Genomic DNA, 23,478 nt, shown 5'->3' with positions numbered 1-23,478 from the left:
GGATGCAGAGTCTGACATGGCATTGCTAGGCTGCACTCACCCCCCCTCCCCCACCCTCCCCAGACACAAATGTACAACATTGCCACCACGTGGGGCAGTACTGAACTGGCTTCAAAAAAACTGACTTCTGCTAGGGAAGGGAAAAGATGTATGCTTTCAGGGATAAAATCTGAAAGCAGCCCTACAGCTAGAGAAAATACTTGTTCCAAAATACAAGTTAGTTTTGATGTCTGCTACATGGAGGAAATCACTGAATCATAGAATCATTTGAGTTGGAAGGGACCTATTAAATGTCATCTACTCTAACTCCCCTGCAATGAACAGGGACATCTACAGAAATATCATGGCCTACTGAAACTCCATTTCACTTCAAAGGAGGCAAGATTCAACTATAAAGCTTTTCAAACAGAAATTGTGAATTTGGCTATCAAAGGCAGAGGAAGAGGGAGGCAGAGACTGATATTCAGACTGTGTTAACTAAAAATCAAGTCTATGTTGCTCTCTGAAGCTTGAGAATCCAAACCTAACAAACACATAGAAAAACATGGAAGGTGTTGTTTTCTGTCCAGTGATCTAAATTGCCACTGCCAGAAACTCAATAAACCATAACAGGCCTGAAACTTCAGCTTAAAAAAGCTGAAGTGTGTAAAAAAGTACAAGTGAGGGATTATTCGTTAACAATATACAGCAATGATGCCCCAAGACAATGGATCAGAATGCATTTGCTGCTACTCAGTATGCATTAACACCTTCTATTTTTGCCTATGAAACACGAACACCTGAAGATGCTTCATCACAAGTGAAAAGAGTATTCTGCAAGCATGAAACATTTTTCAGCCTAGGATCACAAACTGCTCTACCAGTAAGAATCAAGCCTTAGAAGAGCATTATGAGGTAAGAAATTACAGCTCTCTTTACTTTGAAGATGAAGAAAGAAGGCATTATTTTGGTACAAAGGCAGCCATGCTACCACCATTTCAACAATAGGCAAAGAGAAATAGCAGAAAAAGATAATAACTGCCTTCACCCACTTGTGCAATTCCAGCAATAAAGGCATTAAAGCAGGTGGAAACACGCATTTTTTGTGGTGCAATCATGAAGCATCCTTCCTGCTGATCATAACCAAGCAGGACATACAGATGGCGCTTGACTGTGTTGAAAGCTTTAGCACTGCTGATGTCCGACTCAGCACTGCTTTCATCCTTCGCCATGAACTTCATTAGCACAGTGATGAGCTGGTGAACAGTCTGGTGATCAATCCCAGCATCCTCTGGCAGTAAGTCTTTTATCGTATTATCATTTTCTGGGGAGGGTTGTCCTATCAATACAAGAGAGACATTGGTATTAGTTACTGTATAAAAACTGCAAAAAGGTTACAGCATATACCACAAACTTCTTCCAGAGTTAACTGCTCCATTTCCACGTGGATGAAGTCACAGGAGAGATAGGCATGCATTTCTGAGGGCACTGTCCCACTGTTGCTTCAGTGTCATAGAAAAATAGAATCACCAAGGTTGGAAAAGACTTCCAAGATCATCCAGTCCAACCGTTGATAGCACAATAATATCTACTATGCATACCAAATTCAATTTGTCAGCTTTTCCATACTTAACAGAGCTGCTCATCTTCCCATCATAGAATCATAATGGCTTGGAAATGGCTTGGGTTGGAAGGGACCTTAAAGACTATCTAGTTCCAATCCCTGCCATGGGCACAGTTGCCACCTACTAGATTAGGTTGCCCAGGGCCACTTTTGTGCCTCTCTGCCAAACTGAGTATTATCATACCTTTAAATTGATGTTCATTAAGAGAGAATAAAATCCCAAGGCCACCATGTTCTCACCTGGCAAAATTTTCAGCTTTTCCTCAGCAAAGAATGGACACTAGTTTTTGCTGGTAGAGAATGTATCAAATGGCAAAAAGGAGATAAAAAAAAGTTCTACCCAATAAGAGTAAAGACTTTTCTTTTAATATTGAGTCAACATATTTCTAAAATAACGTTAGCCAAATGTAGGCACAATTATTTATTAGGTTTGACACTCCATGTACTATGTCAAAATCTAGTTGACTTTTTCCCAGAGAAGAAGTATAAGACTTAGTTTATAAATACTGAACAGAAATAATCAAACAGTAATACTTAGCACTGTTGTCACGTGAAAGACTAGAAGATACTTATTAAGCACAAGAAAGTTGGGGTGCTGGCTCTCACTGTCCAACCGGAGCAGACTTGCTGCAAGTAACAGTCACCAACTGGACAAGTATTTTCATTTCCAAACTCAAATATTTTTTAACTCTAGTATATCCAACTACTTTTAGGATCATTTGTCCTCACTAGAACTCTCTACTAACTATCCGTAGAGTTATCCTCTTCCTTCTCACTACCAGTGTAACACCTTTTCTATTGCTAAAAATGTTTAGCAGTAAGCGTTTCCTACAATAACAACCGAGTTCATGAAAAGCAGCAGCTATTTCACACGTCAGTGTATCAGATTCTTTTATTAAATTGTTATGAATATGTGTATGGCTAGAGCACGGTGAGGAATAATACTCTAACTTATCCTGTTTTAAAATAGTAATTTAAATGTTTCTGTATAAATAAAATGCATTCTAAGTGCAATAAAAATCATTTATCTGGGATAATCAAGAAAGAGAACAGATAATACTATTTTGGCAGTGTCAAAAAGGGAAAGACTAAAATTAAGTTTTTATTACATCACTATTTTTTAGTTTGTTCTGTAAATACTATAACTGTTAACAACTAAAATTGTTGCTAAAATGTATCAGATGTATTTTCTAGTGTGAATTAAAAGTCTGCCTAACAGTGAATAACTGTGATAAAGCAAGCTGGTATGAAGCAGAATTACAAGATGATCTATTTGTACTCATTTAATGGATAAATCCTTTCAACTATTGGAAATAGCGGTTAATTTTGCAATAACTGTTTAAACTGAAGTTTCTAGGACAGAACCTACAAGCAAGATTAACTCCAAGTATGATCTTGCATTTGGACTATGCAAAGATTAGTTTTAGATCTTGAAAAAACAGGTGAGTATAAGGTCTAGTTCATTCAAGCAGTACACGAAAAGTAAATGCTTTTCTACAGCAGATGTACAGACTTTGTTTAGGAGTTGGTTCATTCCTCAGAAGATATGTTCAGTACTGCCAATGCAAAGTGTTAAAAACCATGAGTCAAACCTTCAAAAAACAAAATTAAGATTTCAGAGAAATAATAAACAGTGGGCAGGAGCAGAGGGACAGCCATTTGTCTTCTAGCTTCCAAAGCATCTGTGATAAGCTTGAATCACATTATCTGATTTTTTTATTATTTTTTTTTGTATCAGTTTTTACTACCTACATGCAACGTTCCATATAAACCTTTTGGTAAAAACTGAATTTGCAAATCAGGTCACTAATCAGGTGAGCCTGGAACTCAAAAGTTGAAAGTCTGAAATAACAAAATATATCTAACAAAATCACAATGGCTAACAATGCCTGCTGTGAGACCGACACTACTAATGTGACAAGTTTCTTTAAGCCCAGCCTATAGCAGGTGAATGGTGCCATTAAACGAGCAACAATCATTTGGTGATACCTCTCCTCTTCACACTATGATTTCATTTGCTCCTTCTATGTGCCTGTGACAACCTGCACAAGTGTTCTGTAATGAACTGGTTGACTTCTAAGTCTCACTGGGTTAGCTTAATAGTAGTATAACCGGTGCTAATTCTGAGACTCTCCCAGTCCATTCCACAGCTCTTGGTCAGCACTCACAGTGGGAAGATTCTCTTGTTTAACTAATCACCTAGTAAGGCAATCACTTCTGATTCTGAAGTTGTGTTGGTTGGAAATATTGCAGGTTCTGAGGAATGAATGTAAAAAGAGATGAATCTGAGGATTTTCACTTCCAGTTGATCACTCTACAAAGGTCTCAGCCAAAGCAAGAACTCTCAGCAAATCACAATTGTTTAAAGACTGTTTACTCACTTGGACCCTGCTGAAATGACTATTCATGTCTGACAGAAGGGCAGCAACAATACAAAAAATTGCCAGTAAATATAAAATAATGGGCTTACAATGTCTGTAAGTATACAGCAGGGAAAAGAATAACAACTACAATCAAAAGCATTCTTCTATCATCTCTTTAAAATCTGAAAGTCAAAGGTCAGGTTGAACATACATAACCCATGGGGCCACCATAGTAAAGAAATGCTTGTTTTCAGAGGCAATGAAACAAGAGAATGAGGCAGCAATAGATGATTGCCTCTGAAAAACCTCTGTCCAGCCTTTAAGTAGTAAGTATGACTAGGGGCTGTTTTCAGTACAAATCTAGAACAAAACGAGAAGTTACACCCTTTGGAACTATTTTGTGCCTTTTAGATAGCTTACAACTTGGACAGAGCTTTTTCAGGAGCCAGCAAGAAAGCCAGCACTTCATTTCCCTGTTCCATCAAAGCACTTACTTCAAACCCACCTGGTGTTTGCTCTGGTGTTCCGCCAAGTGCTGGAGCAGATTGCTCGTGTCTGGTCAAGCTCACAGCTTAAAAAATTACACAACAACAACAACAACAAACAAAACAACAAAAAAAACAACTGTTTAAGTAAGTAATATTCATGTCTTAGGCTTCAGCATACATTCAGTGCTAGCATATTTATGTTCACTTGCTCATGCACAGTTGTCAAGGCAATGAGTGTCACCATTTGAAATGTTACTCTTGTGCTCAACACATTTTGTACACCATGTTCTGTAACTCTAGTTCTCTCCATCATTCAGTTTTCCTGGTGGAAGAGTCATCACACAGGAACACCTGTGCAGGATCAGAAATCGGTCAAGAAGGATTATGTAAGAGTCCCAAAATACAGTGCTGCCTGGTTTGGAGAAAATAAATCACACAGCAGTTCACTAACATTCAAGTTTGAACATTTTGTCTGTTCCTAATATATGGGTAGGAGCAATGCAAGAGGTCCAATCTGAATATAAGACAAACCCATGTTTGTAAAATTCTCTAAAAGACTATGTTCAAGCTTTAGTTTTGCTTTGAAAAATATCTGTACATCGCTTCATAGAGGCTTAAGATTTTCCATCATCTAGGCCCTCCTACACAAGCTGGCAGGAAGAATGTGTTGCATGGATATGATTTTGTTATTTTCTTCACAAAGGAATTCTGAAGATATCTAACAGTTCATTTGATTCATTAAGAGTTGTTTTTAAGATTCCTAAGAATATGCTGCATACACTGATGGGTAATTACAATTAATAAATTATTAACAAGTGAATTTTTCCATAAATGTATCGATTTTAGACAAAATCACTGTGTATTAACCACAAATAAAAATTAAGATGCATCCACGAACTAGTTTTGGAGCATTTTTTTCTGGCATTTTAAATACAGCATAGATATAATGTTTGTCTATATTTCTTGAGAAACTCACTAATATCTGAATACTGCCCCAATCGGTCAGTTTTGCTATCCTATTTGGATAAATATTGACAATTCTGTTGTGTACCCCACAATAGGATACAATCCTAAGGGAGACAAAAACATAAATAGATACTCAACGAATTTTGGTGGTTAAGGTTTCTGGAAGGGAGAGCGCTCTCTTTGACTCCACTGGTCCCTTCACACTGTCCCTCAGGGAACGCACACTCTTCTGACGATTACGTGCGAAACGAGCCCTCTTGATCTTCCACATTGCTGCATCACTGAGGTTGGCGACATTTGTCCGGACAGCAGTGATAGCTTTGCAAATGCAATTGACCAAGTTAGGATTCATTCCACAGCATGGTGAGGCCCTAGTGCTGCCAAGTGCCAAATGCAACTGGGCCCCCAGTCCCACTGAAGTCAAGAAAGATTCATATGGGTTCAAGGGGTCCATCTGCAAGGAACTCATTTGCATGCTCTCGTTCTGAAACCCATACAACCCCAAAGAGCTTAACTGTGTTTAAAAATAATGATGTCCCTTCTTTCTTCATTTAGAGATTTGAAAAAGACTCTTGAACCAAAAACTTGAATTTCAGGCTAAGGGAATATGAGGAGCTCCCTATTTAAAATGGCAGAAATCTCACAAGTATGGATCATATTTAGTGCAGTCTTACCAAACATGGCATATAGTTTTGCCTCAGACTGACCTCATGTCCTGCCTGCATCTATCATCCAGGATCTGAATAGTTCCTCTAAAATTCTGTGAGTGTGATTATGCTTTTATAGTCTTGTTAACAGCAGTACCATTGCATGTCTTAATGAAGTCACTAACATTTTTCTATACTTACGTCTATAGTGCATTCAAACACTGAAGTTTATTATGTAAGTGACCAAATCCAGTGACCCCGTCTCTTGCACCACTTATGTCTTTCAGAAGACAGAGAAAGGCTCAAGAGAATCTTAAAAAATATCTTTTAACCACATCTGCAGCTAGAGGAGCTAGAAACTAGTGCTGAGATTCCCTTCTCAGGCCTCAGCCCCCTGCTTTGGGTCAAGCTACTCACCTAAAAAGATAAAAATACTTCTGCAATTCTACCTACATTCATTACATGAATGCAGTAGCAGCACCTGGGCTTTTTTTAGGACTTCATGCAAGTGAAGGAGAAGGCATTAGGCTGCTGAGGGACACATGTTGTCCAAACAGCTGTTCCCAACTTCCTTCAGGCAAATCAGATGGAAATAGTTGTGCCTCATGGTCCACCATTTGGTTAAGGAAGTTTTTGATTATTTCACATATTAAACAGTAATGCACAAATTATTTTTAGCCCCCACTAGCGAATGGAGAGAGATGTGGTATTCTTCAAGAATTCAAGTACAAAGAGGACAAATATTTCAAACAATTAAATCACTACAGGAATAGCTAAGCAAGCACTGGCGCCAGTACCTTTTGTGCTGTGCCCCAGTGCATTTGTTTGTTTTAAGGACAACACAACTCCTAGGGCTATCTCTGTACAGACCATTACAGAGCAGTGTCAGGCATGACCTAGGCCTTTGAAAATAACATGCTGTTAGCATAAAAACATACACAGAAGAATAAGTGGGATAATGCACTTTGCAGTTGAGTGACCAAAGAAACAGACCATGTTTGAAAAATTGCCAAGGTTGGCAATCAAATCCTGGTGAGAATAAAATATGAAGCCCAAACATACAATGAAATATAGCCTAAGCTGTATTTAGGCAGTCAAAAAGTGCCCACATTATTCTCTTCTAGCCTCAAAGATTACTTAGTTTCAGATAGCTTAGACAAGGGAGGCCTACACCTCTCTTAGACCCTTCCAAGCAGCTGAAATTCCAGAAGCTGATAAAAGGTGGTCAGATTGATTTGGACTCTGCTTACTTGTTGGGAAAGGGAATTCTTTGTTGCAGTCCAGATGAAGCTGTGCTTCCAGAGACAAGGTCTCAAAGCGATTCACAAAGAACTCCCAGCTCAAAGCTGGAATATCCGCTTTTAGAAAATGAAGTAGCAAAAGCTTACTAAGAATTGTGGGCCTGTCCTTGACAACTGTGTCAAACTGGAAATCAAGGCAGAGGCAAAGACCCTATGGAGAAAAAAAAAAACAAAAATAGTACTGAGATGTGAGACTATAAGCAATTTTTTTTTTTTAAAGCAAAGGGAGGTCAAAGCTCTAATTTCTGACAGCTTGTACAGGATAAAGGTTTAGCTCCTTTTTCCTACTCCTTTAAATGAGGACTAATGCTTCGACTAGTAATGGAAAAGTAACGTTCATAAGGAGATAAACAAATTATGTTTAGAAAGGAGAAGTTTCCAAAGTTTTGAGGAATACAAAAGTATGGGCAAATATTCTGCCCTACTGCACATTTGATACAAAGACCCATAAGGCTTGTTTAAAGAAGCAATGACTGTTAAAGTTGCAATGACTGTGACACCGTACACCTGAACCACTTCAAACATCGGGTCAAAATCCAGATTTTGTTTGATTGCATTTTTCCATACAATGAAACTACCTGTAAAGCTGGCCTCTTTATGGTGTCAAGTAATAATCCAGCTCTTGTAGCTACTGCTGGGTTGACATCTTCCACAGCAGTCAGGAAACAGCAGAATGCGTGAGCCAAAGAGTACTTCAGTAGGTGGTTTTTTGTCACAGAGTGGATATCCAAAAATCTGCACAAAACTGCCACCTTCTCCACTGTAGCAGCCCCCAGAGAAAGAAAATACGAATATTAACTTAGGCAACGGCTTCTTTATGTCTTTCGTGTTTTGATGAACACACTTCTCCTAGAAATAAGCACATTTTAGAAAGTAACAACAAAAAATAGCTGGGAGATATTGTGTTTTGGTTTTGTTTTGATTATCCAGAATGCTTTATATTCTCCCTTATTCTAGTGCCATTGTTTGGCACCACACTATCTCCCAAACTCTTCAAACCAGCAAAAAGATAATCTTCCATTACATGTCTCCTCACTTACAGCAGAGAAAGCTCTATCTCTTCAGCAAAGCAACAAAGATCAAGTAGTATATGTCTCCCAGGCCTACCTGCTTCAAACCTCATCTTCCAATCTTTGCTGTTGAAATTGCTGTTTATGATTGTCCAGAAAATGTCAGCTCCATGAGGAAGTGAAAGTGCATGAAGAACAAGTGGGACTGCCAGGGAAGAAAGCTGAGAGAACTCAGACTTCACAACTCCCCATAAGCTGGAAAGAGCAAAAATATGAAGACTGCTTATAGGAGCATTCTCTTTACATCCTTTCTTTGAAATGTCCACACTGTATTGTTAGTGGGAATGCACTTTTCATTAGAATCTCTACGAGCCATCCTAGACCTTTATGTGAACACTACAGAGTTGCTTATATGTGAATAGAACTACTTGGAAGTCTTCAACATTTTTTCTTGAAAATCCAGGTCTAGATATTCCTTACATTGAAACACTTCAGATTTAACTAAAGTTTAACTAATTCAAGGCACAACAGCCAAGGAATGTAATCTATGCTGTGAATTAGCATGAGTGTATGAGCCATGTGAACTGTCTTGCCATCACGAATCATGTGCGCCCATAAATCACTGTGATGTAAAATTCCTTCTGCAAAATTTATATTCTTTGACAAAATTTTCCGTGTACTTTTTTTTATTGGAAAAAAAGTCTTTTTGGGATAACATAAAAGAGAATTAACTCTGAGATTGAGTGAATTGTACACTCTATTTTAAATCAATTCAGGCCACCAGTATGAGAGTTGTAATACTTAGACTACATGCTCTCACTTCAACAGTGGGCTGGGTGTTCTCATATTTGGTTCCTGTGCAACACTTTGTTCTCCTCTTGTTGAAATGCTTCATTACCACTTTTAAAGTGTGGTTATGGCCCCTGAAGGAGGACTCAGACAACTACTGAAATTTTAATCTTATCTCTCTTGAAGTATGACATGTCAAACAGACATAGTATAGTGAACTGAGCAACACCAGAACTTGCTTCCAAGCAGATGCAGGGCAATATGATATGTTTATCAATGTTTTACTAGATCACAGTAGTTTCCCATTTCTCTGGGGAAAAAAAATAAGCAAACAAACAAAAACACCACTTAAATCAAAATAATTACTTTTTCTTTTGCCCAGCTGTGTGTTCACCTCTGGTAGGGCTAGAGATGTTTGGGTAAATATGAAACTGGACAATGCAGGGTATCTTGGTTCTATATGCAGCTTCATAAGGGCACATTACATAGAATATTTACACAGCTACTTAACCTTTCCACAGTTCTCTACCACGCTTCCTTAATTTTCCCTATTAAACCTGCAAATTCTTTGCTGTCACAATGAATGCATAGTTGGGGAATCAATTAAGTATTTACACAAAATATGTGATAAAAGCCTACCTTGAAATCAGCATATGATCTTGAATATAGGCAAGAAATTGTGGATGGTCCTTTCTTGCTATGTAAAGACATTCTCCATGAAGACAAAGAATCTTCAGACAGTTCAGCATGTTAAAAAGAATGTCTGGTTCTTCAAATCTTGACATTTCCTGTGTAAGCAGATGTACTACTCTCAACACAAAAAAAAACACTTAAGGGGAAATTCAAGCTAAACAAACAAGTAAATAATTTTACCTGCAGTATAGTGTATATGAGCTTCAAGGTAACTGGAAGCTGCTGATAACAAAATTTTCTTTCTGTGTCATTCTTTACAGCTGTTAAAAATGTAAGTTACATAAATTGTTGTTAAAGTCCTCTCATTTGTGGATTGAAAGCGAAACTAAAGAATATGAAAGTAATCAGAAGCAAATTAATTCTTGCCACAGTAACACTGACATCAGTAAAGTTACAACTGCACAGAATTTGGCATCTAACATTTTTGTTACTTGGTATGTTCACAAAGCCAAGATTTCTTCCAACACTTTTTGAGGCAGTAACACCTACTACCAACATAATACAGTCTTGCTGTTGATACGCTGAAAGAATTAAATGCATGGGAAGAAAAGTACTTTGCCCCTGAAAAACTGCTTCAAAACCTTGTGTTCTCTATGAACGAAACGTTTCATTCACGGCCTTACTTAAATACTCAGTCTTCTCACCCTGAACCTACCAGTATTTTCTGTGGTCTCTGTGTGATTCCCTGGGTTTTCTCCATGTTTTGGTGCTGATTTGTCTTCCTCTTCTCCTTCAGTTCCTATAATAAACTCGGGTCTAGTATACAGAAGACTATCCTCGAGGTTATCTGTGGGCTCCTTTAAGAACATAATAAGTTAAATTCATTTCTTGATGTTTTCTAAATACATTAGGCCATATCTTGCTGTTTTAGTAACATTTCATGTGGATAAACTGGGCCCAAATGAGACAGAGATTGTCTAGCTTCCATGTAAACTTGCATATTCAAATTACCTACACATCTAAAATCCTGCATCAGCAACTGCATTCTGACAATAAGATCATGTTTCAAACATGGATTTAAGTGATCACACTTAACAGCTGCATACTGGAGCTGAGGAGCATCCTCAGGCCTCTGAGTTCACCAAACCTGTCTTCTTTTCTGAGCATTTTCAACAACCAAGCAACAGCTAAGACCTTCCAAGTTGCCCACTTGATAACTGCTTTACTCAAAATTACATTTGAAAGTATTTACTCTTAGCCTTTAAAGGAAGATGAAAATCACTAAGTATTAATGCTTCACATTTTATTTAAAACAGTATCATAGCAGTGTACTTCCGAAGTGGGCAGCATTGACAGGGACAAGAGTTCACACTGAATGAATATTGCCTGTGAATATTGCCTGTCTTACCTGTGTTCTCTGAATCAATCAAAAAAAAGGAGATTTTAAATTCGATGGCACTTTTGCTTTAACTTCCCAAATGTTCCATACCAAAGGTCAGTGCAGCTTTGCTCTCTTCTGCACAATGTAATGAGCACAATGAAGAGGAGTTTCAGCATGCCAGCAATACAGGTTCTTGCTGTACTTACCACTAGCCTGATTTCTTCTTTTGGAGCAAGCTGTTCCAGCAGCTCAAAACCCAGCTGGTAACACAGAATGCTGGACTGACACAGACCACATTCAACTGCTTTTTCATCTTTCTGACATGTGTGAGAACCACCCCAGGGTGCCTGGAACACATTGTTTATGATGGATATTATATCTTTTGAAATGCTGTTCTCTAAACCCAAAGTGACACCATCATCCTGGAGTTCCATCTGAAAAAGCGAAAAGAGTAACGATTTAATACTTCTTTAGAAACCACAGCTAACTATCTGTTCTACCTATTCATATATTTCTTCTAATGTTCAAGCCCAAGACTGAACAGCTGGAGTAAGGTTTTGAAAGTAAATAAACAATTTGAAGCACAGGATCCATTAACATTAACTGGAGACTGTTACTCAAAACAGTTGGATTTGAATTCTCGATGTATAACTTTAGCTAACCAAAAATTATGCATCTAATCTAAGCCTATCAACAAACTTCATCTTCTAGCCTGTAGAAAAAAAAAAAAAACATCTCCATACAAAAGTTCATTTCACTCATATGAGATACCTAACACAATGTGGAGGTGTCTACCTTCTCTTAATTGACCATTAATCCTTAACTCTTATACGGGTAAAGGCACATGAAAGCTGTAGAAAAATTTAAATGCCTTATATTTTGTCATAGTCCTTCATCAGAAAGGGTCTCAATACAGGATTAGAGAGACTAAAGTGACTACAGAACTTCAGTGTGTCTTAATATAGATATTTTTCTTCCATGAGTACCTGCTTCAAGATGAGATCAAACATCAAAATGAAGCAATTAAGATTCATTTCATCATCCTCACAGTCAAAGTCAATTGCCTTTCCACTAGGATGTCCAAAGTTCTTGAAGGGACTGTGAAAAGGACTACGTATAGGACTCCGAAATGGGCTCTGGAAGGGGCTTGGGAAAGGACTCAGCATGTTGTGCTGAACTCTGCGCCCAGGGTCAGAAGCAACGCTTACCTGAAGACATATAAAGTAAACATGTTCAAATGAATGCTAAGCATTTAAACGATCTTATTCTATACAAGACTGGGAAAAATGTCAATAATTTTGACAGCTCTACTATTCCTTTTGATAGCTTTTATTTATTTTTTAACATGCATTATCATAAACAAAACAGAAAATTGATGCAAGTAATAAAGTGGCCATCAAGTTACAGTGGTTTGCCCCATGATCCAGGGATATTAACTTCAAAAGCAGGAAGCTAATAGAAGGTATCTCAAGACAACAGGATAACTATGGCTATACCAAAAATATGGGTAGCTGTAAATGAAATAAGCACTGTAATAAGCTGTAAATGAAATAACAACACTAAGATGCGCATTTCTGCACTGATTTATGTTCACACCATAGGCCACTTGCAACGCTCATAGAACCTCTAAGTGTTTCAAGAAAATATATGGTTACATAACACAAGGACTATCTTTAGAAAAGCTATGGTCTGGCTTACCATATTGTCCAGTTTTTCTGTTTAGTTTATAAGTGGTCATGAACAAGTTGTGTAAGTGCTCTCTGCTGAGCTGCATCAGAATGTGGGAGGACTACACGTGAAAAATCATCAACTGCCTAGATGCTGTAGGTCTATAATCTCAAGATTTAATCTTTTAACACTGTTTCTTCTGTTCGTAAAGCACTTTGTAGAATACTACTGGGAAGTTAGTCCCATCAGACCAAGTGTATTAATGCCTACGTATTTGTAAACACTTTTTTTTTTACAGATCATAAGCTTTGGGCAAAATAATTTCCTTTATAGAAATTTTTATATCTCTTGAAGGGAGAAAAAATACAGGCAAACAAAAATAAATTCTGTTCTGTCATCCTCCCAAAACATCCTAGCCCATCAAACTTGAAAAAATAATAAAAGTCACTCTGGGTGATCAGTTGTCCATGGAAAACATTGTTAACAGTTATTAAAAGCAAATGAAAAGAATGAAAATATTTGGAAAAGATACCATGACAAACGCTCAAAAAATATTCCATCTGAGTTCACTGATGAAAAGCTGCAGTTAATTCCTACCTTCATAACCTTTACACTGACCACGTGACAGAGAGGTATTAATTGAAGAACTCATGCCAATTTTCTTTCACTCTCAAAATTTGTAATGAGGTTCCAATCAAATGTTGCCATATTGAAAAAATGACTTTAATTCTTCACATGTATTCTATTAGGATAACTGTTCTAAGAAAAAAAAAAAAAAAAAGGCAGGAGAAATAACCATTACCCTCCGAGCTGCAACATTTCCTGCCAGTTCACTGACTCTAGATTTTCTTTGATTTGCTAATTCTTTCACAGAATTAACTCCATCAGAAAACATGCTGATTAGTAACTGAAGAGGAACAACAATGTCAAGTTCAGATAACACCTGAGGAAAGACAGTAAGTAAAAACAACCATGAGTTTCAAGATTGATCAAAAATACCAGCTACTCTGTAAGCATATTTATCACATGATCATCAGTTCAGCAAGTTGCATGCATTTGATTTTGGAGCATAGTGAGGTGAGCTGTGAATTTAGGTTTCTATTCAAATCAAGGCAAAAGAGAACTGTCAAAGAAGCATATTTTCAAAATATTTCTTAGCATGGTGCTTGGTGTACATTGAGATCAGTTTTATGCACAAAATGGGTACGTGAAGCCGTTCCACAAAAATGTTTCTGTGAAGCAAAAATATTAAAAATACTTGTACAAATAACTATTTACTACCTTTATTATTACCTAAAATAAAATTCCTATATTCATTCTAAGAATTCATCCAGATTGCCCACAGATGCCAATGTATTGACATAATTGGTTATCTGCAAATCACAGTGGGAATATTCGTCTACTTTGTCATCTAATATGAGTTCATCTGAACTTGTCATAACTGTTACTAGGAGCAAGAAAAATCTACAAGAATCATACTTTACTTGAAAATTCTGGATATGTGATTATTCAGGTAAACTATCCTTTGCTGACTTGTTAAGACAGGACACTTACATGCAGCCAGAGCAATGCTTGCTCTTGCACAGAGGCTGGATACCCTGTGAATCGACAACTAATGAAGCCAAACATCTCTTCCATGGAGAAAGGGAGAGGGCAAAGTTCAATGTCAAACATTTTGCTGAAAAGTAGGACAAAAAATATAGCATCACTGAGTTATCATAACATGTTGTCATGGTAAGATATAACAGAAAACTAGTAGAAAGGTGATCTCACAGTTAGCACTCATGATGCTTCTGCAATCTTATTTGCATCCTCATTCTCCAGGGGAGTTGAGCTAGGTTCCTGATACCACCTGTTCTGATTGAATCATATCACAGAATCATAGAATGGCTTGGGTTGGAAGGGATCTTAAGACCACCTAGTTCCAACTCCCCTGCTGTGGGCAGGATTGCTACTAGGTCAGGGTGCCCACGGCCCCATCCAGCCTGGTCTTGAACACCTCCACAGTTTCTCTGAGCAAGCTGTTCTAGTGCCTCACCACACTGGATTTGGTGACACACCTTAAGAATTTGCATATCTTATATCATGCCCAGTTTTATTTGATTTCAATACTCAATGTATAGGAAAATTTCTCATCTCACAACTCCACAGTTATTCCTTATCCTCACTAAACATGTTTTCATCAGTCTCTACAAATATAAGCTTACAGTCAGTTTCAGAGCCAGACAATGTGAAGCTTTATTGTCAAAGGCATGCAGCAAATATGAAACTATGTCTCCAACAGTCACCATTCTTCTTATGACACTTTCTTTGCTCAACAGGGGAAGATAGCAGCTAAGTCAATATGAATCAACTCTTTTTCAGTGCCAGCTCCACTAATCCCCTATGTTTCTCCCCAACAGCTGGCCAGGAGGAAAATGAATCTTCCTCCAACATGCTATAGGAAGACACCAAAAGTGTGCCTTGCTCAGCAAAGGAGATGATTCAAGTATACAAGGAGCAATAAAATGAAACTTTCTCAAAGGTTAAGTGCTCTAATCTAAATATAATTCATGAAAAGTTCAGAAGTATTCACTCACTACTGTCTACTACACAAAGGAAAGTAGGCTGAATGACTTTTTTATTCATTTCCAACATTTTATTTCAATAATACCCTCAACAATCAACATATGTAATAATAAAATGGTTTCTACAAATGTCTACATACCTTAATACTTCCCGGAATTCTTTCAGTTGATTTTCAGGCACTTCCGTCCTTATGGCTTCCAACCACTCTGGCATGATACATTCCCACACTGGCTGGTTTATTACATTGTATGGAATCAAGCAAAGGATTCGATTCAGTCCTTCTTTTAATTGGGTCACAGCACTACATGATTTGTCCCAGTATCCACCAACCTGTGGGTATTTTCAGGAATTATTCTGTTGACCATTACTTCTAGTCCCATATAACTGGTCCAGCAGAGCACCAATTTGCTAAGTGTTCCGCAGCCAAGAAATCATGAGGGATGTTCATGAGCATCCATCAGCCCAAATTTAGAATTCAGCTATGGTGACTGAACTGGTTTTTTCTCTCCCATTTGACCCACAGTTCAAAAAACGACTGACTGAGATTTAGAATAATTTTCATCACTTCTAGACCATGACATAGAATAATCTCCTATTGTTTATAATTAACAATGAAGGACAGATTTGCTTGGTCAAACTTGTACCTTCAATTATTTGTTCTGGGCCACCAGCTACAGTGCTGGATCTTTATTTTGAAAAGCTTGGTATGAACCAGGTCTTTGGTTCTTTCGTGTTTTGAAGTTTTTTGTTTACTTGTTTTGCTTTTATTTCTTTGAATGAAGCTTATGTTTTATGAGATCCAAAAGATATACTTCCAAGTAAATAAATAACTGGTCTCTGGAGACTAATTATTCTAACTGACCTCAGCTCACATCTGCTGTTCCTTACTAATGGCTGTAGAGATGCCTGCTGTTTTGGCAGCAACTACTAGTACTCTCAGCCAACAAAATATTTTTAACTCCATTCATCACAGCTAATTTCATGGCTGTTTTTTTGTTGTTGTTCTAGCGAACCCTTTCAAATCTGGAAAGTTGTTAAACTCATTCTCAGCACTGCAGTGGGGTTTATAAAAGTTTAAAAAGGGCTGGATCCAAGACAAGGTCCAACATGAACAAAAAAAAAAGTTTGCAACAGACTATAGCATAAGGTTCAGCCCTTCCTCTCCTCGTTAACCTCAAAGCCCAGATCATTTCTAACACCCAGTGAATCCATTCACCTCCCAGATTCCCTCAGCTGCCCTCCAGTTCACCCACGGACAAGGTCTACCTTCAGAGAGTTGTTCAGAGTTATATACAGGGTGGTCTGCACATGCGTAGCAAATTCCATATATGAGGTCATGAAAAATCCGTAGATGTACATGTGATACCTGATGAAGTGGTGTATCAAGTCCTTATGACACTTCCTACACTAGCCACCAAATTATAGGAAATAAAATGAAGTCATCCATCTGACATTTTACGTAAGAAGATCACGTAATAAAAGTCATCTCCGAATTTTACTAAAGAACGGGTATAGCTGGCAGTGATAAATGTGGAAAAAGTCTGTCTTACTCCCCTCACAAATATAAAAATCCCATTTTAATCCTGATGTTTAGTATTCTATAGATGAATATCCATGTATCTATTTTTGATGCATGCCTTCAACTATTCATGTTAAGGCAAGTTCTGTTTCATAGTTAAAGGGCAGAAAGTGAGGAAGGCTCCTTCAAGGAGTTATTCAAGCAAGGGGTCTCACTTATGCCCCCCAAATGACCTTCCAGATAAGTCTCTCTCTCACCATTAACAATAAAGCAAACTGTGGCAGATGAGTCTCCTGAGTCACTTAAATCAGAAACATAATAGTAAAGCAGACAAGTGAAGAAGAAGGTCATACCTGGAAGCTGGCAAGTGACACTTTATTTCTAAAGACAAGTTTGTATGCTTTAGCACGTAATGGAGATGTGAAGCTATTGAAAGTGCACAGTATCTTTCAACCTCTATAATATTCTTCCTCTTTGTCTTGATATTACTGTAAATTATCCCCCATTTCTGGCAAAGTATAACTTGAAAGGCTGTGAAGAGGAAAAATTCCTGAACTTTACTACTCCTTTATCAGTGGGATTTCTTCTCTCTTGATAGGGCTGAGGGAGAAATAGTCTTTATCCAGTTTACTTTAATGTCTGTAGGAAATAAATAAACCTTCAGATAAGTTATTCTTACCCTGGCAAACTCCATTGGTTTAGGAAGGAGACACATAACCATGACATCAAACCGGACATCACAAACTGTCTTCAACCACTTGGTAACAAACTGGGGTTTGAGCTTTTCAACCAGGCTACCAACTTCATCATCCATCATGTAAGCTGTAGAGTGAAACCACTGGAATACCATGCTAACAAGCCTTGCTAAACTCTCTGTGGGTGTATTCTCACTGGGAGTGCAAAGGCTCACCTGCAAGACAGAAGTACAAACGAAGTTTCTTACTTTTCATTCTAGAAATGAAAGTATTTGTCTACTATATTTTCCATATTCTCAGAGATACATAGATGCAGAATAACTATAAGGTAACTGAGCTGATCAGTTTTGAATATGGCACAGGATAATCAAGAAAACATTTCCACAACCAGAAAATAACAATAAGAGGAAAAAAAATAAGCATTTATTTTTTCTGTTTCAACATTGAAAATAATCAAAACAATGCTTTGACAAATTGAAACATTCTGGTTTGAGTTTTAAAATCATTTCTACTTTCAAAAGGTAATCTAATGTCCAGGAAAATATATAACTCATATATAAATATATAAAATGTAGAAATTAAAAAGATAAACCAAATTGAGTTATAAAAGCATGGAATAAGATATTTAGTTGGTATAATCAGTGATCTTTGCTTTACAAGAGCATTCCAATTTTTATTTTTTGTCTTGTTTGGGGCAGGAATATGAGTTTTAAGCCTTCAAAGATACCTGTAAAATGATTAACAATAATCTTCTCCCTGTATCCAATCTTTCTTTTATTCTAAACAATATCTGCACTGTAAAACTATCCCAAATCAGAGACAAAGTTTGTACCTCAATTCACAGACTGGGCACATTCCAAGCCCTTAATGACCTGCTGTTTGAGCTTTTGCTACATTCTAAGGAGAAGAGAGAACATTTCAAGTCAGGTTACTGCACTGAATTAAAAGAAAAAAAAAAGGAAAGTAACAGATTAACAGATGATAGAAGATTTAGGAAGTTCCTTCTAACCACCTAATAGCTGATAGTTGCCACTTCCTAGTGAAAGCTATATTCTGAGTATTTGGTAACCTTAAAGCAGTGACTGCTACCTGGCAGTAAATGAACAGAAGAGCAACTTTTTGTGTAAATTCTAGGAAACACCTGGCAATACTGCCTTCTAGAGAAGACAAAATTGTATATTAACAAGTGCTTCTCCTCCACTTTTTTCTTAGGATGTGGTAGCTAACAACACTGAAGAGAAAAAAGAGAGAGACAGGGAGAGAGAGAGAAAGAGAGAAAATTTAGGCTTCAGAAATAAAAGCACAAGAACTTCTTACCAAGAACCAGATTCCAAACTGGCTGAGGAGGCGTTGGTCGTGCTTGTCATCGTCTTTATTATCAAAGTCTGTGTTGTCCAGGGAGTGATGGGAAGAGGAAAGTCCCATCTGCCTCCTGCGGTTGAGTTCATGCTCCCTCTGCTCAGCATGGAACTCTGCTTCCTTCAGCAAGCTATAAAACAAGTTTGTAGTCAATGAAGACAGCTTTCCTGCACTGGATACAGATATCTGATCAAGGGTAATTAGGGATTAAGGCATCCAAGGTCAACATTTTCCTGGAGACAGTAATAAAATAAAATTTAGTTCTAGGATTCAAGGCTGAATTCTTCCATGAGGACAACACTCACAGCTGACTGATACTCAGCTAGAGCAGCAGGAGTTCAGTACTCATGAGTTACATGGGCAATATTTATACAAAACCTGGATCCTGCTTTACATATAGATGCTGTATAAACTACAGTATTACCTGATCACAGCTTCTACAGTACACACAAGCTCCTCTGCCCCACACTCCCGTGTATTAATAGGGGGTGGTGAGGTCTGGTAAAGATGGGTTTCTGCTGCTGCCCCAACTTCACTGCTGTGGTGATTTGAATGGCATCTTTTGCAATAGCGCACTGGCCTGTTGCCATGGCGACCACAGCATCCTGCTGAGAAGCATGTAACCACAGCTCTTCTCACATGTGAACTACAGTTCTGGAAAATAAATAGATTTTATTAGGCCACAAGTATCAGGCAGTGGAACTGAAAACTGTGATGAGAGTCCACACTGGAAAGCTGGCCCAAGTGTTGGCTGTTTCCAAATCACCATGTACAAGCACAGATGTCTACAGACTCCTGATGCCAAGTGTCACTGAGCTTTCAAGAACATGAGCTCACGTCTGGACTTAAATGTCACAGTTTCTCTTCTTTTGCAGCAGGCCAAACCAGCCTTTAAGTCATTAAATTCTGGCTTGGAGCAATCTCTAAAATTTACAGTAGTTCTCTTAACCCTTGCTAATATATACATATATATACGTATAGCAAACTAACACATCCTTAGGTATGTAATCAACGATGCCACATCAGTTTACTCTATGTGTGAATCTGGCTTATCATATGTAATTGTCCAAACCCCTGTTGTATGCACTACCTTCATTTTTGCCCTCTGGTAATCTGGCCCAACAGAAAAGTTTTATTTATGACACAAGATCTAGCATATATTATATACTGTATCCTACATTACTAAACTGTTATTAAAACACACTAGCTGGTATGTTTTGCAAGCAGATTCTTTTTGTCAGCCATTTTTTAGACCACTGAATACTTTCAGTCCATTTATTTAAAACAATTCACTGCTTACATTAGGAGCTTTGTCCAATTTAGGATTAATCTAGGACTTCAGGAAGACAAGAAGATATAAAACACTTAGATCTAAAATTAGTCTTTTGCTCTATTTACTTCACAAGCAGATTTAGAATAACAACTCCTCTCAACTGCATAATTAAATTGCCTTACTCAGTACATCTTGAATAAAAACCTACAGCTCCAATCAAATATCAACAGTTAAACAAAAAGAAATCTTGCTGCTAAATCATTCCCATCTTCAGCAAATGCATTCATGGTTAAATTGTGAAAATTTGGAATGATACCAAAAAGAATGCACCACACAATAATGGAATGACATTACACACAACACCAAATCATGCCTCATCACAGAAATGACTTAATCTTACCTTCTTCTGACATATAGCAGAAATTTCAGCTGTAAGGGGAAGGCATACAAAACATCAACACAGAATGATGATTCTTCTGTTTTAATATGGCAACCATGGGAAAATGGAATAGCTGCAAGGAATTCTCTAAGGCTAAACTTGTGCTTCCAGATACTACTCAAATCTCTAAGTCTCTTGGATTCTAGGAGGAAGGACACTGCATACGTGTGTTTACTAGATGTTTCTACACAGAAATGAAAGAACAGTCTTGGTACATTAAGTACGGTGTGCTCCTATCCACTTTGCCTCATAGAAGGATTTGTAACAGTGGGCCTGTTGGCACACTAATGCAACTGGCATACTATGGGAGGCAGGGCTCATATTACCACACTGCCTGCGAAAGCTGGTAGTATTAGTGAATTTAGATTGACAACATAGACGTAGCCACTACATCTGTGGTCCCTAACTCCATAGAGAAATATTTGCAGATTCAACCTGTAAGCAGTACCTCTCAATCTTTAACCCAGTATATGATTCAGAGGCTTCTGAATCCCTGATTCCCTTAAAATGAATGAAAATAATATTCTAATTCCCTTAAAATAAATGATACGTTGTGTAGTCTGGATTAGATTACAGCTGTAAGGAAATAGCAAGAAAAAACTCCACTACCTAAGAATTTCCAGTTTACTGAAAAAAGAGAAAGGGAATGTCTTCACTTTGTCCTTGAAACAGTATTCTAGAGAATATGTGACTGTCCTTGTAAACTCAGGAATACCGACTTAGTCTGCCAATAAGCTTAGCCTGCTTTCTGGCAGATAGTAAAATACCACACATACTCTTTGGCCAATGGACCATGATTGGATCAATGAATGCATCATTGAAAAATACGTTATGTCCATTTCTGATACCCTTTACAGCTTCCTGTTCGTTGAATAGTTTTTCAGAAGCTTTTAAAGCTTTGAAATCAGAGTCAGCTTATCAGAACTAGCTCCTTTTCTTGGCCAAAATATATTTTAAAAACTTGGCTCCAACAATATATGCTTAAAGAATTTAAAATCTGTTCAGTTACCTCTGTTTCCTCATAAATAAAGAGCTGCATATTATTTTGGGTATAAACTAGTTAATGCTTGATACTACTTTAAAGACATTAAGCAGCATTAAGTACAAGCTACTTTAAAATTCTACAATACTTTTTAAAAATAGAATGCAGCATTTCAAGTAGCACAGTATGCAGAAATACCAATAAACATAGGGTTGTACAATTATGATAAGTTTGTACCTACCCTTAAAATACCTCTTACCTTGTGGTAGAAGAACATCAATCAACCATTCACTGTGATCCCTATGAAAATTGTAGATCTAATTAGCTTTCCATTTCTTTATTTATGCATGCATTTATTTTTGCACTGAGGAAAGTTATCTAAATTAATGTCATAGCACTGATATTACTCTGAAGCAGTTTTTTTACAAATATAGTTTCTTAAATGGCAGGCTGCTTGATTTTACCTCTCTGTTGTCCCTGACTTACTGCAAATTGCCGCTCTGATATTGGTACATCATGTTCAAAGCTTTCAAAAATTGCTTTTAAGAGATTATCAGATGAAAACAATGTGTGCTCTGGAAGTCTGAAGGCAAAGAAGTGATAGTGAAGAGTGACAAACAAATATGGAAAAAAATTGTACCACTTACTGTGAGTCTCCTTAGAAGCTATGGTTCTACCAAATTAAATTACTTTGTCCTGAAGCTTTAAATCAATGACTTAAGCACTAAGATGACTTCTACAAGATGTAATTGCTTTTCTGGCAGCTGATATGGTATAAAGGTGGCTGTTAAATTGAGGACAAAGCAAAAACAAAAACATGTAGCTTCTGAACTAACTGTAATTTTGTCTATTTGAACTAATGATTGGAAGTTCCCTTAATTATTAGTAGATCTCATAAAGCACAAAAAATTCAATTTAAAAACTGAGGTTAATGAGGTTCATTCATGTCAGGATATATTCCTTTAATGTACTGGACAAGCCTGGACCAGTTTCAGTTCTTTACTCTGCTGCTTCACAGTAAATATTGGAGAACAATCTGAAATACATGCTACAGAAAAGTAACCAAGTCTCTGCAAAAGACCTTTCATTGTAATATTCTGCTTTAATGACATTCAGAGGATGAGGAGAAAAAAAATTTTCATAAGCAAAAGCTTGTACATTAGTAAGGTTCCCCTACCACAGTCAATACCTCCCACACTCTAGTCATTCAAAGATCTTAACTTCAAAACTCACTACTGACCCATTTACATGCAAGTGCTAATCATTTGGGTAAGTTTCTGTAATCCTTGTTCTCTGTGTTGCATTGTGCTCCATACGTTTCAAGAGAGTTAACTATACAAATTGCATGCTAATCATTTGGAAAAAAAAGCGTAATAATTTTCGGTAACAGCTTGTTCTGAACTGTGGAGTTTAACTGACTGTGCCTAATCATTCTCCATCTCTTAGTATACCTACCCTGCAATTCTCTGGCTGCATTCTTCACAAAGATATAGGGGAGGTGGTTTATCACCCAAAGCCACAGACAAGGATGGGTCAATGCACATCTGAAACACAGAAGGAAAATAATTAACACATCTGTCCACGAAGTTTCACTGAGAAAATGTTCAATGCATTAAATGCAAAGACAAACTATGCCTCACAGCTTTGATAACTATTGAGAGCATTAAGTATTCTGAAAGATGGTACTCAGGATCTGGCAGTCAAAGATCTCAAACTATTTCTAACTAAGAAAGGAATGTATCTAAAAATGAGAATCTATGGGAAAAGAACAATTTGCATTCCAGTATGAGTATT

At 37.4% G+C, this 23,478-nt stretch overlaps 1 protein-coding gene across 17 annotated transcripts in view; it reads right to left on the bottom strand.

The window, feature by feature from the left end:
* Positions 1-23,478, bottom strand: part of UNC79 (unc-79 homolog, NALCN channel complex subunit) — a 94,977-nt gene that overhangs the window by 49,753 nt on the left and 21,746 nt on the right. For 15 of the 17 annotated variants that reach the window (XR_002440322.1, XR_002440323.1, XM_021402251.1 and 12 more), the window contains 20 exons: positions 23,140-23,228; positions 21,944-21,984; positions 20,664-20,692; positions 19,415-19,644; positions 18,949-19,120; positions 17,616-17,846; positions 15,557-15,747; positions 14,404-14,527; positions 13,652-13,792; positions 12,168-12,389; positions 11,388-11,615; positions 10,516-10,657; positions 10,041-10,120; positions 9,807-9,955; positions 8,476-8,633; positions 7,947-8,128; positions 7,318-7,519; positions 5,559-5,738; positions 4,472-4,537; positions 1,032-1,318 (listed from right to left, as the gene is read on the bottom strand). Coding sequence is in view for 15 of the 17 variants with exons in the window: in XM_021402251.1 (XP_021257926.1) it covers positions 1,032-1,318; positions 4,472-4,537; positions 5,559-5,738; positions 7,318-7,519; positions 7,947-8,128; positions 8,476-8,633; positions 9,807-9,955; positions 10,041-10,120; positions 10,516-10,657; positions 11,388-11,615; positions 12,168-12,389; positions 13,652-13,792; positions 14,404-14,527; positions 15,557-15,747; positions 17,616-17,846; positions 18,949-19,120; positions 19,415-19,644; positions 20,664-20,692; positions 21,944-21,984; positions 23,140-23,228 (3,144 nt within the window). In the remaining 2 variants the exon portion in view is untranslated. The remainder of the gene's footprint in view (positions 1-1,031; positions 1,319-4,471; positions 4,538-5,558; positions 5,739-7,317; positions 7,520-7,946; positions 8,129-8,475; positions 8,634-9,806; positions 9,956-10,040; positions 10,121-10,515; positions 10,658-11,387; positions 11,616-12,167; positions 12,390-13,651; positions 13,793-14,403; positions 14,528-15,556; positions 15,748-17,615; positions 17,847-18,948; positions 19,121-19,414; positions 19,645-20,663; positions 20,693-21,943; positions 21,985-23,139; positions 23,229-23,478) is intronic. The other 2 variants (XM_021402244.1, XM_021402253.1) reach the window with 2 other exon arrangements.

Source organism: Numida meleagris, chromosome 6, assembly GCF_002078875.1.
Source record: "Numida meleagris isolate 19003 breed g44 Domestic line chromosome 6, NumMel1.0, whole genome shotgun sequence".
Classification (NCBI taxonomy): Eukaryota; Metazoa; Chordata; class Aves; order Galliformes; family Numididae; genus Numida; species Numida meleagris.
The sequence above is the reverse complement of the archived record's forward strand: the minus strand, read 5'-3'. Positions and strand labels throughout refer to the sequence as shown.